Source organism: Fukomys damarensis, unplaced genomic scaffold (assembly GCF_012274545.1).
Source record: "Fukomys damarensis isolate Sample0158 unplaced genomic scaffold, DMR_v1.0_HiC HiC_scaffold_16, whole genome shotgun sequence".
NCBI classification, from domain to species: domain Eukaryota; kingdom Metazoa; phylum Chordata; class Mammalia; order Rodentia; family Bathyergidae; genus Fukomys; species Fukomys damarensis.
In genome coordinates, this window is record NW_022900928.1 from 51,582,158 (window position 1) to 51,597,428 (window position 15,271).

The 15,271-nt window shown below is 35.5% G+C and overlaps 1 protein-coding gene across 2 annotated transcripts in view; it reads left to right on the forward strand.

Annotated features, from left to right (window-relative positions):
- Positions 1-1,294: 1,294 nt before the first annotated feature.
- The window catches only part of Birc3 (baculoviral IAP repeat containing 3), a 14,976-nt gene continuing 999 nt past the window's right edge, over positions 1,295-15,271 (forward strand). Inside the window, exons 1-8 of one of the 2 annotated variants that reach the window (XM_010642043.3) lie at positions 1,295-3,279; positions 3,382-3,481; positions 5,660-5,738; positions 6,483-6,531; positions 8,655-8,897; positions 12,146-12,400; positions 12,920-12,961; positions 13,461-13,513. In XM_010642043.3, coding sequence (XP_010640345.1) covers positions 2,367-3,279; positions 3,382-3,481; positions 5,660-5,738; positions 6,483-6,531; positions 8,655-8,897; positions 12,146-12,400; positions 12,920-12,961; positions 13,461-13,513 — 1,734 coding nt within the window. In that variant the 5' untranslated portion in view covers positions 1,295-2,366. Of the gene's footprint in view, positions 3,280-3,381; positions 3,482-5,659; positions 5,739-6,482; positions 6,532-8,654; positions 8,898-12,145; positions 12,401-12,919; positions 12,962-13,460; positions 13,731-15,271 lie in introns of those variants that run through there. The other variant, XM_010642044.3, reaches the window with a different exon arrangement.

Here is a 15,271-nt window from a genome sequence, read left to right on the forward strand (position 1 = left end):
CTATATAGCTGTATAGTGAGTTCAAAGCCAGCCCGGATTACATAGTGAGACCCTATCTCACAAGATATATACTGGCCCAAGAAAATATTTATTTAGGAAGCTGGTAAAATTCAAATAAGTTTGTGAGGATTAACAGCATTGTATCCATGTTAATTTTTGTTTTTATAATTATACCAGGGTAATATAAGATATTAATTTTGAAGAAGGTGAGTGTAGAGAATATTTTTCTAAGTTTCTTCTAAGTATAAATTAGTTTTTAAAAAGTTAAGAAATTAGTAATCCAGTTTTGTGGTAGCCAGACCTAAGGTGTCTAGTGGTCACCAATGTGAAACCTCTGGTTTTTGTATGGGATTTTCTGGCCCCTGGGTACCTAGTACAATTTTCTTTTTCTTTTCTGTTCTGTTCTTTTCTTTTTTCTGTGTGTGTGTACCTGGGCTTTGGGCATGTTAGGCAACCAGTAAGCTATATCTTCAGCCCAAATTAGTATAGCATCTTGTATGTGGTAGACAGTTAATTGACACTAATACTCTATTTTGGAGAAAATAGCCTTTTTTTCTTAGTGTTTAGTTTATTTATACAAACATATAAAAGCAAAGTCAATCATCACTGTGAATCGGAAAAAAAAAAACCCTTTTGAGCTCTATTCTGTGATTCTTTAAGGTATTAAGACGTGCTAGCACAAAGCTCTGAGTCTTCTGGATGGTAACTGTTAAAAAATTTCCTGATGTGCTGCAGGACTCACAAATAAAATCTAATCACATACTACCTTATCTCTCATCTGCCACCTCTGAAAGCAGCATCAAGGGCACCTTTGCTGATGACGTTTTGTGTGCTTGAGTCCACCACTGTATTCTGACTGAGAAAGAAATCAATTGATGAGTGCGTATAGACAGGCGAACGCACAGTGCCTGGAGAAAGTGTTTTAAGAGAAAGATAATTGTCTTTCAATATGAATTATTTGATTTTAAAAAGCCTCTCTCTTTCTTTTTAAACAGGCTTACAAAGGACGCAAACTATTCTACTTCTAGACTTTTTTCCAGTTTTTTTCCATAAGTCAAAACATTTCAAAATGGAGGCCTAAAACTCTAAATAGGGACTTAGTCTAATCTTGGGAGGTAGTTTTGTGCATGAAAAAACAAATTAATAGTTAATTTGGCTTTTTGGTATAATGTCCAACAATGTTAATTTAAAAATATAATCTAGGGCTGGGGATTCAGCTCAGTGATTCTACCACCTGCTTTGCAAACACAAGGTCCCGAGTTCGATCATATAAATATATATATATATTTATATGAGATATACTTATAATAATTTTGATTTTTTAATTTGATTTATGAAAGTAAAGAAGTGATTATCTTGGAGGGAATTATTGAAGAGCTCTTTTCCTAGTTGGCTGGGCAGTCTCCCACAGACTTCTTTGTAGAGCTGAAAAAAGTACGTGCATTTGGTAGAGATTTAAAAATGAATGACAGTGTTCCAGAACAAAGAGAGAATCATCCTTCTGCAATATTAGAAAAATATTCAGATGAAGCCTTTGACATATTACAGGACTTCTGCAATTACAGAGAATGTCAAGACCAAAAGTTTTTGATAGATACCACAGATTTAGAAAAAGTAAAAAAGGTAAACAGGATTAGTGAAGAAATTATCTACTGTATAAAAGGGCATTGATACTTTAAAAGTTTGAAATTAATTTGTTCAAATAGGCTGTTGTCTCTGGGGTTGATGAGCCTGAGAGTGGATGTTTCCATGGGAAATGAACAAATTATTCAGAAAGAAAACTGATATTAAGAAAAATTTTGTAACAATGTAAAAGTTTTGGTTTTCATTAAAGGGTGTAATAAAGTTAGGCACAATAACTTATTGTGGGGGAAGTAATCAGTGGTAACAAGGTGTGATGTTTCTCCTGGAAACCAAATGTTGAAATCTGCACTGCAGTTGCAAATCACTGGTAGGAAAAGCACAATGACTTTTTATCTATCGGTCATTGCTAGAACAATGGTAGAACATAGCTTTCCTTCACGAAGAGAAGCTGGCTTTGTGAGTCAGACACCTTAGATGCAGGTCAGTGACTGCTATGGAGATGCATCCTCGAGCCCTGGAGAAGCTGACCTACCCTTGAAGCTACCCAACGCAAGATGGCGTACTGATGACCTAACAGGATTTTGGTTTTCAGCACAGGTTATTATGTATCATCAAATGTACATTGTAAATATAAAGATTATGTATGCAAAGGTACAGTTGTCCCTTAAAATATAACTATAGGATTTACAATCTCACGAGGCTGAAACACTAAATGCACAGAAGAAATTAAAAGAATTATCATTTTTGATGTTCTACTAAATAAACTGATTAAATCAAAAGCCATGCACAAAACTACCTCCCCAGAGAAAGACTGGTCCCTTTTCCTCCCCATCCACTTTATTATGAATATAGTAGAAAATAGCCCCTTCTTATCAAACTTGATGAAAAGTGCCAACACGTTTGAGTTGAAGTATGACTTTTCATGTGAACTCTACAGAATGTCCACATATTCAACTTTCCCCGCTGGTGTTCCTGTCTCAGAAAGGAGTCTTGCTCGTGCTGGTTTCTATTACACTGATGTGAAAGACAAGGTCAAATGCTTCTGTTGTGGCCTGATGCTGGATAACTGGAAACAAGGAGACAATCCTATTGAAAAGCATAAAAAGTTATATCCCAGCTGCATCTTTGTTCAGAAGCTAACTTCAGTTAACAGTTTGGAAGCTACCTCCCAGCCTTTCTTTTCTTCTTCAGTAACAAATTTCACACGTTCATCGCTTCCAAGTTTGGAAAATAGTGGCTATTTCAGTGGCTCTTATTCAAGCTTTCCATCAAGTCCTGTAAACTTCAGAGCAAATCAAGATTTTTCTGCCTTGAGGACAAGTCCTTACAACTGTGCAATGAGTAATGAAAAAGCCAGATTACTAACTTATCAGATGTGGCCATTGACTTTTCTGTTACCAACAGATCTGGCCAAAGCAGGCTTTTACTACATAGGACCTGGGGACAGAGTAGCTTGCTTTGCATGTGGTGGAAAACTGAGCAATTGGGAACCTAAAGATGATGCGATGTCAGAACACCAGAGACATTTTCCCAACTGCCCTTTTGTAGAAAACCAGCTTCAAAATACTTCCAGATACACTGTTTCTAATTTAAGTATGCAGACCCAGGCAGCCCGCTTGAAAACCTTCTTTAACTGGCCTTCAAGGGTTCTAGTTCATCCTGAACAGCTTGCAAGTGCAGGTTTTTATTATGTGGGTAAGAAACTTAATTTGATAATTTAAACAATTCAAAGTGTTTTATATATTTTAGTGGACAGATTATATGTATTCATAAGCTTTGGTGTAACATTAATTTTAGGTCATAGCGATGATGTCAAGTGCTTTTGCTGTGATGGTGGACTGAGGTGTTGGGAATTCGGAGATGATCCGTGGGTAGAACATGCCAAGTGGTTTCCAAGGTAATTGTTTTGCAGGTTTCTTTGCATACTTTCTGTTATCGTCATGTGGGTTTTCTGTGTTTACCTTACAATCAGCTGTTAGATTTTTCTTTGTTCCAAAGATACATTTGTGAGTCAGTTTAGATCAGGTTACTTAGAAAAATTATAATTTGAAAGGTTTTTGGTGGATTTAAGGTAAAGAATAAATAGGATTGGGTTATTTTTAATTTTTTAGAAATGTATTTTAAAAATAATACATACTCATAAAAAGTCACACATTGTAAAAGAGTACAAAGAAAGAAAATTCAAATGTCCAGTGACTAGCATCCATCCCTCCAAATATATTTAAAAAAAATATATATATGGAAATGTATATAATTTTACATAGTAGTAGGACTAGTAGTAAATCAAACTCATTTAAATGTTATAAATAGTTTTAGACTCATTTTCAGTCAATATCTATCTGGGACATATTTCATTCAATAGTCATTCAGTTTTCTTTAATGGATTGCCAGGCACTGTTCTAAGGGGCTTATAAAATATTGAGTTGAACAAAGCAAAGACCCTCAGGTTTCATAATCTCTTTTTATAGCAGAAAAGGCCTGACAATTAACAACTTAATAAATTATATAGCATTTGGAAGATAATAAGTATCCTGAATAAAAAGACAAAAGAGGAGCCAGAGAGTTGGCTCAGTGGCACTATGCCTGCCTTGCAAGTGCAGGGTCCTGAGATCGATGCCCCCCACAAAAAGAAAAGAAAAAAGAGGATTGTGACTTGTGTAGCTCAATGATAGGATATTGGCTGGGGATTCAATTGGAAGCACTGAGGGAAAAGAAGGAGAATAGAGTGAGGGAGAGGTGTTCAAAGCAAGTTGTAATACTAAATAAATATCAATACATCTCATCTGTTTTAATTACTACACAGCATTTTACTGTGTCTTTTTGATTATTCTTCACTCTTGAATGCTCTCCAATTTCATCTAAGACAGGTCACCTAAAATTATCCTTTTCATAGTCAAAACTTTTAGTATTATTGAATGTGGATTACCAAACTCACTATTCTAACATTTTCATTATACACTTTTATATGTAGAACATTATTTTCATTTATAGCAACTCTGAGCTCCCTACCTTTTGTGAAGTTTTTAAACTGTAAAGATTATATGGATTGTGTGTATGGGTTTTAAAAATTTATTTCCATTTGGGTAGTTTTGAGGATATACAGAAAGAATAGTAAATTTGCTTTAGTGGTGTAATTAATAAATTTTGTCCTTAAATTTGATAATGGGTGCATAGTTTCTAGGAATTGAAAAACTTGTGACTCTCCAACATTGGAGGATGTCTTCGGTTTCTTCATTCTTTCCCGCTATTCTTCTTTGTATATTTTCAGCTTTTAAGACTGTCATGAATATGAGCTGAATCACTTATTTAGAGAACTTTCTGTCTCTATGTTCTGTTTTTAAGACGCGTATTAGGTATTTTTTAAAATCGTAGACTAACTGAAGAGAACAATGAGGAGTCTTAAGTGGAGACAGCCTTACTTGACCGCAGTAAGTAGGCTGCGAGGTTCCTGACGCCCACTTCAGCCTTGGAAGATGCTAGTCAGTCATGCCCTCCTTGCCCGTATCCGTTTGCCTTCTCTGCAGTGTCTCTTACCACTCCCTCGGGCTGAATGAAGACAAAAGTGGCTGTACGCACTTTACACTCATTTGAAATATTTACCGCTTTACAGATGACTAGATGTGCTCTGTTCTGATAAAGATAAAAATTTAGGGCTTTTCAAAACTTAGCTGAAGCAAGATATATGCCTGAAAATATAACATAATAAAAAACTAATTTTGTAAAACATTCAAACCAGATGAGAAAAGTGCTTATAGTAAGTTTAATTCATGTTAACTGCAACAGGTAGTACATTAAAGAACAAATTTAAAAATTCATACTCAAAACAATTTGAATCCTATTAAGGGATGTTTTATAGGTTAATTTTACAAAAAAAAAAAAAAAGTTAAAAAAATAGCATAGAGTTACCACAGGACTAGGATTATTTAGTCTGAGTTTAGAATCAGTGATTCCAAATGGTTCTGTGATTTGAGACACTTACTCAGATTCAAATGGGTGAGGCACAGATGAGGAATTTGTTATTCTTATTTTGCTTTTATAAAATAACCCTTTATAATTTATTTTATTTACATTTTAGGTGTGAGTATTTGATAAGAATTAAAGGACAAGAATTCATCAGTCAAGTTCAAGCCAGTTACCCTCATCTGCTTGAACAGGTAGAGAACGGAAGGTTTTTTTCAATATCATTGGTTATCAACAAAAGAAATTATTTTTTGTTAATTACAAAGCAGTGTTTTAGTGAAAAAATAAAAGATATTTTAAAAACACAAAAGTCATATTTTCTTTTTTCACAAAACTTAACATGATCCTAGAAGGTACTATTTTTCTGAGAAAAATAGATTATTAGTAACCTCCTGAAAAATACTATTTTCTGTGAAATTCAAGAATTTTTGCAATTAAGTTTTGATATTTAAACTATTTGAGGAAATAGTAAGTTGGGATAGTAGCATTTAATAGCTTTATTATATAAAATTTTATTTAAAAGATTTAAGAAAGAGAAATGAAATAAATGAATAAATGAAATGAAAAGAAAGAAAAAAAATAAAAACATATAATAAATTGAAGATCAAAAACTTCCTAACCATGGTCAGTAGAATCCATATAATGGCCCAAAGGGTAACACAGGTGACATAAACTGGATAAAAGGCAAACTGACCATCTCAGAGATGACTGAAAAGCTGTAGCCCTTTTTCTGCCTTCACACACACACACACAACCTGTTAGCTTATGTTCTAGGAAATAACCTGCGAATGTAAATGAACTACTACTTTTGATTAAAAACAACTGCCAGAAAGCATGTCAGTTTGTAAATAATTGAATAAAATAAGCTTGCTCACTCATTTTATTGTAATGGTCAGGACAGAGTTTATATTTTAACTTACATATATTTTTTTCTGTAGCTATTGTCCACATCAGACACCCCAGAAGATGAATATGCAGAGTCGTCAAGTATGTACAAAGGATAATAATTACTACTGCATTGAAATAGAACTATTTGGTATTGCTAAGATTGAAAGGTGCTAATAATGTATATTTGTGTTGATCTGTAATTTACAATGCATTTTCAAATGTACTTAAACTTCATTGCATATCAGAGTTGCCTGGAGAACTTTAAAAAATAGTGCAGATTTCCAGTTTAAGCTTCAGAGCTACTGAATTCAATCCAGGTACAAAGGGATGGGGCTTGAGTATTTGTAGTGCTTTTGGGGGTGGTTCCTGGGCATTTAACCATGGGCTATAGTCCCAACCTTGGGCATCTGTAATTTTAACAAACAACGTGCGTCTAGCCTAACCCTTGTCCTTAAACCAATGTGGGAATAGATGTACTGTGACATTAGATTGCTTACATTTTTTTTCCTCTGGAATGGAGAAGGTAGAAAATACTCTTTCCATTCTTTAATAGGAAAACTATTGAATTAATAGGCTCAGAGAGGTTAAGAGCTTTGTTTATTATCATAAACCTAAAAGGAGATAAAGCAAATATTAAACGAGTGTTTCTATTCCTTTTTTTGGGCGTACCAGAAATCAAACTCAGGACCTTGCACTTGCCAGGCAGGCACAGTACCCCATTTTTAGTATGTGATTCAAGTCAGTAAATATTTATTGTATTTTAGCTGTTCTGAGGAAAGAAAACAGGATATGCATAACTTCTGCTCTCATGAGCTAATAATCGTAGGGATACTTATAAATACACCAATAAAAGGGATCTGGTAGGGACAGTAAAGTGAGCTATGACAGTTCATGAGAGATATTAACACAGAACTGGAGGATCAGCAAAGGCTTTCTGAAGGAAGTACTTGCCTTAGCAGAGAGCCCAAGGGAAGAGGACCCAATCAAATGACAAGGGGAGGAGAAATACTTTCCAGGCACAGGGAGCAGTATGTGAAAGGCCTAAGTGACATAGAATAGGCACATTGGATGAAATGAACAAAATTCTGTATGGACAGAGCAAGAGTTGCAAATACATAAACGTGTGAAGCAGGCTAGCTATAAGACTGGTCAGCACCACGGGCAGAATTTGACACAAGAAGCATCAGCATGTGACTTCTGGGTTGGAAGGCAGGATGCAAATAAGAGCGAGAGAGGAGGCTGACGAGGTAAACAAGGTCCAGACAGTAGGAGAATTTATAAGCCCCAATTAAATTTTTGATCACAGCTGGGCATGGTGGTGAGCACCAATATTCCAGCTACTCAGGCAGCTGAGTACTGAAGATCACAGATTTGAAGATAGCATGGAAAATCTAGTGAGACCCTGTCTCAAATAAAATATAAACAGCACCAGGTATGTTGGCATACACTTGTGATCGCAGCACTTGGGAGGCTGAGGAAGAAGGATCACTGAGTTTGAGGCCAGCCTGGGCTACATAATGAATTCAAAATCAGCCTGAATCACAAAGCGAGACCCTATCGCAACCCCACCCCACAAAAGAACCAAACAAAAACAAAAACCCTAAAAAAAAAATAAAAAGAGGAAAGTATGTAGCCTAATGGTAGAGTATTTGCATAACATGAACCAGGGCCTGTGTTCAATCCCCAGTATCACAAACAGATAAACAAACAGGCAAAATCTTTGAATTATATCCTAGCACAGTGGAATCTGATGCAATTTAAGGAATCTGACACGATCTGATTTTTAAAGTCCCTGAATGCAGTGTTGAGAATGAGCTGGAAGGGAGCAATATTGTAGGAGGCCATTGCAGTAACAGAGGTGAACAATGGCAATGGCCTCTTTCAAAAATATGTGAAAATACATATCTGACTTAGAAAGTTCATTTGTTCATTCAGTGTAGGGAAAATGAGTCTCAGTTCTAATGGGAGATGATCCCTGACATTGTGTTTCTTTCTCCTTCTCTCGTATGCCTATCCAGTAATAGCAGATAATGCATATTTTAATCTAAATACATTGTTTCACATTCTTATTTTAGTGGTGGAATATATATAGCATTTTAAATTTAACAAAATTGGTATAAAGTAGTATGTATTTATTTTCTTCTTTTTTATATTGTAGTAATTTTCAGTTTTAAAAATGTACAGACTATCCTAACATGTATCAAATTCTGTGTTCCATATAGTCGTTCATTTTGGACCTGGAGAGAACCAGTCAGAAGATGCAGTCATGATGAACACACCTGTGGTCAAAGCTGCTTTGGAAATGGGCTTTAGTAGACGCCTGGTAAAACAGACAGTTCAGAGTAAAATCCTAAGCACTGGAGACAATTATAACACCATCAGCAATCTCGTGTTAGATTTACTTAATGCAGAGGATGAAATAAGGGAAGAGGCAAAAGAAAGAGCGAATGAGGGAAAAGAATCAGGTCTGTATATTTATAAATATAGTTTTTCTTTCCATAACGATGATCACTCTATGTAAGTTCCTGAAAATGTGCTCATCAGTGAGTCAGATTTTTCTTACATTTATCATTGTGAATTCAAATTCTGAAAATTTCTTCACGTTAAAATCTATTGGAGTTTCTCATTATCTTGAAAATGTGTACATTGAAAGTAATGTTTCCTTTTTTCTTTAGTTCATATTTTTTAGTCTGGCCAGTTGGCTTTGTATGCAATTACTCATGGCTCATTTTTTATTCTGGGCTAGTTCCTCACACCTTATGTTTTAAATTAGAATGAAGTCAGGGAAATTATTAATTTTAATATTAGCAAAATAATATTTTCAGTCTTTGATTATAAATTAATGCACCAATCATGATTAAGTCCTCTACCTGCTCACACCAGAAATGAGTTCCTTCTCAGTGTTTTTTCAGTTAAATCCTAGAGTTCTGTGTTACGTTGTGTCAGGATAAGTTGACCATGTCTTTCCACATTAGCCATCTGCTGCTCCACACTCTGTTCCTCTGTGCAGAATCTCTCCCTCTGGCAGGCCCATTGCCATCTGGGTGCTCTGACTTTTGTTACCACTCTGGCCTAGACAAAGAGAAATGCTGATCTCTCTGTCACTCTTGCCCAAACATGGACCAAACCCCCCAAATCCCTTCAATGTAGCTGAAAATATACTGCCTCTTTTAACCAGTTCTCACAGAAGATTTACAGGTAACAGGGAAACTATATCACAGATGACAATTTACAATTCAAAGTAGGTGTTGATTTCTCTTGATGTCTCCAGGCCCAGCCTCCTAAATTTTTCTACATAGCTTTTGATTTATCTCTGTGTAGCTGTGACCAGTTTACACAAATGGTTAAGAAAGTCCCAAATATAGTACCCTTATCAAAGCTCAGGCCTCCAAGAAAGAGGAGAAAGTTTGCCCTTATCTTTGTCCAAGGTCATCTGGGATCCATTCCTGGAATAATTGACAGTCAGACTGTCCACTCTATCCAAGGATAAACCTCTTCAGCCCTTAAAGAGAAATGTGCCAGAACACGTAATATAACATCATACATTTGCTAGAGTATAAATTACTCACTTTTATATTCCTCCAGTACAGCAGCCAATCAAGTTAATCCTTGCTCAGCCTAGTCAAGTTTTCCTTTTCACTGTAAAGATTAGGTAATACATTCTTCCTAGCATCTTCTCAGTCTTAGCCATTGGTTGTCAGCCAACAATTGCTCAAAGAAAACATTCACCTTCACATTTGCAGAGAGAGTACAAAATCTAAAACCATCCACCAATATAAATATTTATATTCTTTCATAGAAAATCAATCAAGTCTCCAGAGATGATTGGTTCTAAGTCAATAATATGCCCGACTTATATTGTCAAAGAGATCTCTCAGTGTCTCTGTCTCAGCCTCTACCTCTTCTACCTGACATACTGTCTATACATAGTCTGTGCTCAAGAAATGCTGTTTGATGAGTGAATGATTTAGGTTAACGATTACATCATAGTTTCCCAAGAACAAAGGGTGGTTGATTTCTTGACAGGTGTATAAATAAAGGCACTATTTTTCCAGAATAAAATAATGATACACTTCAAAGATACAGTCAAATTGTTATAACTTGTAAGTCACAATACAGTCTATGACTTAAAAATGAGTCTTTTCCCAGCTCCTCGCAATCAAATTGTATGAATTTCAGAGGGGCTGAGGTACAGCTCAGTAGTAAGGTACATGCCTAACATACTTGAGTCACTGGGTCAGATCCTTACCACCAAAACAAAACAAAGCAAAACAATTAGGTTAAACAAAACATAATTAGAAAAATAAATCTTAGATTGAAAAGCTAATATATTTCAACACCAACTATAAGTCATATTTTTTGAATGTACAGTATTACTACTTCTCTAATGTAAATAATTTGACAGCATATGTTGTTCTGAATAGTCTATGTCTATGGATATAACTTTTACTACTCTTTAAATTACTGAGGCTTGCCTTTTTTTTCGAACAGTTATTTATAGAGCCTTGTTTTTATGCCAAGCACCATTCTAGGTCCTAGTCCTTTTCTCAGTTATTCTCAGAGTTTTAGTTATCTTCAAAACATATCTCTGGCCTTGACTTTTTGACCAAACACCACTTTTCCCCCTTTTGAGATAGTTCTGTATTACTAGACAAAGTATATCTAAAACCTAACAATCTCCCAAAGTAGTTCTTTTTCAGTCAGCCCCATTTCTCTTATTAAATTACAGAAATAACATTGTGGTAGAAAGTCAAAGGTCAAAACTATAGAAATAGGACTGGGGATTTAGCTCAGTGGTGCTGCCACCTGCCTTGCAAGTGAGGAGACCAGAGTTTGATCCCCAGTACCAAACAAACAAACCAAAAATACCTAAAGTAATAGCTTAATGGCTCATGGTGAACTATATGACAATTAATAAACATAGGTATTAAATAATAGTTTCAAAATATAAACTTTTTTGCCAGTAGACACAAATCTAGGTCTTGAAGAAGAATAAGGAGATCCAATAGGACAGGAAGGTAGCCATTGACAAACAGTATATTGTTCAAAACGTGGTTAGTACCTTTCTGTTCTTACTATTAATTATTTAGGAAATGGCAAGATGTCTGGTCTAGGGAAATAATTAAAATTTCAACTCAAAGAAGAATTAAAACAGAAATTTGTAGAAGAATTTATGGAAAATATTTTTAATTCTCTTGATTTTACATTTCCCCAATTTCATTAGATTGGATTAAAATTTCAGTTTGATTAAACTCTAACTTTCATTTGGTCCATGGTTTAGGCGTAGGCACTACAGAATGGTTACAGTGAAGATCATGACCCTGGTCTGCCTCAGACTGAGTTTTGTTAATGTTGTGTCCTTTGGCAACTTGTCTTACAGTAGCTTTACTTCCTTATCTGTTAAATGAGGGGAATTAGTACCTACTTCAAAGGGTTGTTGTGAAAATACATATGAAATGTGGAGAGACATGCAAAATATGTAACACAAGTAAGTGTTTAGGCAGTGTTAGTCCTCATACTTAACATTATTACTAGGTACACAGAAGCAGGTATCCTCAAGTCTAACAGCCAACATCAGGGCTTGATTGTGAATTGAAGATGTTTTTCATTTGTTTGTGTATGTTGGTGTGGAAAGAAGTTTACAAGCACTTTGAACATGTTTGTATTTGGTTTCCTTTCTTTCTTTCTTTTTTTCTTTTTTTTTTTAATACAGAAGATCTATCATTAATCCGGAAGAATAGAATGATACTTTTTCAACATTTGACTTGTGTAATTCCAATCTTGAACAGTCTGCTAATTGCGAGAGTGATTAATGAACAAGAACATGATGTTATCAAACAGAAAACACAGACATCTTTACAAGCAAGAGAACTCATTGATACTATTTTAGCAAAAGGAAATATTGCTGCCACCATATTCAAAAACTCTTTACAAGATATGGACCCAAAGTTATACAAGCATTTATTTGGTGAGTGCAAGAAAATTATTTTGGAAACTTTCTAGGACAATTGAAAATATACTCATAAATAATTGGTGATTATAGAAAATAACCTGATCTAATTTATAAATGTTTATACAAAAATAGAGGCTTTTGTTGCCTTAAAATTGTGAGTTTTGGCCAAATATGTGTTTGCGGGGGCAGAGATTGAACCCAGTGCCTTCACACTGAGCTACATCCCAGCCCTATTTTATTTTTAATTTTGAAACAGTTTCATTATTTCTTGAGGTTGACCAAACTGGACTTGAACTTGTGAACCTCATGCCTCAGCCTCCCACAGTGCTGGTATATAAGGCTTTTAGAATCTATTTAAAATTAATGGATTAGGTATATCATAATTTTAACTTTTATATTGATTGGGTTTCCTTAAAATTTTTTGTTTATTTACAGTTTGCCAGGCTCTCAATATATTTTTTGTTTAAAATACACAGTCTGTGGCTAAATAATAACCTTATTCACCATTGTAATACTTCTGTTTTTTCCTTTTAGTGCAACAAGACATAAAATATCTTCTCACAGAAGATATATCAGGTAATAGTATTAACACTTTAAACCAGTAGAAAACATTAGTTTTATATTTTATTTTTCACTTAAGAAAAAGAAAATTGCTTTTTATTAAAAATTCTATTTTCATGTGGTATTTACGTACCATGGAGTACTACACTCTGCCATAAAGAAAGATAAACTTGAGTCATTTGTAGGAAAGTGAATGAATGCACCTTATGACTATAATGTTAAGTGAAATAAATCAGACATAGAGCTTAAGCATCACATTGTTTCTTTTATATGAGAAACCCAGAGTAAACATAAAGAGCAAAATAAAAGGTAATAGGAAGTAGGGAGATGTATTGTTCCCAAGGGAAGAGGATCAAGGGGTGGAGGAAGGGATAAGGGACCAAAAAAAAAAAGAGAAAAAGGAATTAGTATGTGTTAAATATATGTACCAACTTCACACCAAGAATATAAACATTATGTACTACATTCATGTACTAATAAAATAAAATAAAATAATAAAAAATTCTTTTCTTAGATCTACCAATGGAAGAACAGTTGAGGAGACTACAAGAAGAAAGAACATGTAAAGTGTGTATGGACAAAGAGGTGTCCATAGTGTTTGTTCCTTGTGGTCATCTAGTAGTGTGCAAAGATTGTGCCCCTTCTTTAAGAAAATGTCCTATTTGTAGGAGTACAATCAAGGGTACAGTTCGTACATTTCTTTCATGAAAAAGATATAGAAATTTTTCTAAACTCTAGACTTAATGGATTAAGTGTATTATAATTTTAACTTTTAAACTGACTTGATTTCTTTTAAAACTTTAATTTATTTATAACTTGGAAAATTTTATTTTATATAAACATATTTATATAAATACATATGTCTTAAGTCACTTTCCTCATCACTGGGGTAAAATATCTGACACCTGCAACTCAGAGGAGGGAAGGTTTATTTTGGCTTATGGTTTCAGAAGTTTCAGTCCATGTTCAGAAGGCCTAAACACGAAACAGCTTGGTGTAAGGATCAGTATAGCCAGGAAGCAGGGAGAGTGAAGGAAGGAGCGAGCCAGCAAGGGAGATACACTGTACTTCAGTGACCTGCTTCTTCCAGTCAGAGAGCACGCTCCAACAGCATACTCAGCTGCTGAACTCATCAGTAAGTGATTCCAGTAAACGATCTGGGAAATGATAAGTAGTGTTTCCGTGATCCGGTCATGTCCCACAAGCCCCACCAATATGTACACGAGGCCTTTGGGTACATTCTTGGTCCAAAATCTAACATTCCACCCTGGCCTCCAAAAGACTCATGTACGTTGCTCTGTTCTTTGCATGTGCTTGTGTGTGTTGCTAAGGATTGAACCCGGGACCTTGTACATGATATGAAAGCACTGTAGTACTGAGCTATATCCTTAGCCCCTTCCACATCTCTTTATGAAAAATGTATTTAGCCATCTGTAAGAGTCACTAAAGTTTTAATAATTCTAGCATTTCTGAAAAATCCAAATCCAGAGTCTTCTCTGAGACTGAAGGCAAACTTATCTGTGAGCCACTGTAAAACTCAAAAGGAAAGTTAAGCATAGCCAACATACAATGACACAGGGTAAACATTGCTGTTCCAAAAGGAAGAAATAGCAAGATAGAAAGGAATGGAACCAAAATGAGTCCTGAACCCAGCATGGCAAACATGAAATCCCATAGCTTTGTGTCAAGCACCCAGGAAAAATGGTGGCCAGATGTGAGTCCTAAGGGTTTGGGTGGCTGTTCCTCTATGGATTACAGCCTTCATGGTCTCCCTTTTGAGTTGGCTCTGCTCACTGCCCGCAGCTTTTCTCATATGGTCATATTCCTGGCTTCACCACTTTCTGGGATCTCCACATTCATTTTCATGAATGGGGCTCTCAGGGGCACACTGCCTGCCCTTCTAGGCCTTCTTTTGAAATCTGGGTGGAGGCCTCCCTGACCCATAACTCTTGCGTTCTGCATGCCCATAAAACTAGCACCAAGTGAATGACACCATGGTTTGCTGCCAATTCGCTCACCATAAAGGGTTGTGGCCTATACTCTCATCACAATAGGCACATTAATGAGAGAAAAACATAACAGACCTCTTTGAGCAGTTTTATGTGACCTGGGAGCCTTCAGATTGAAGAGTCCAAAGGCCCAGGATGAACTATTTTTGTATACTTGAGTTCAGTGAAGTAGAAACAGTGGGTAGACATGTGATTGGGCAAAATGGGTATGAGCTAATGGATATAGTCAGTTCAGATCCTATTGGTTCCTCAGTTGTATTTCTTCCTCCATAGTATGAAAGCTTTCCCTCCCCCTCTCTTTTCCCTCCCCTCCCCT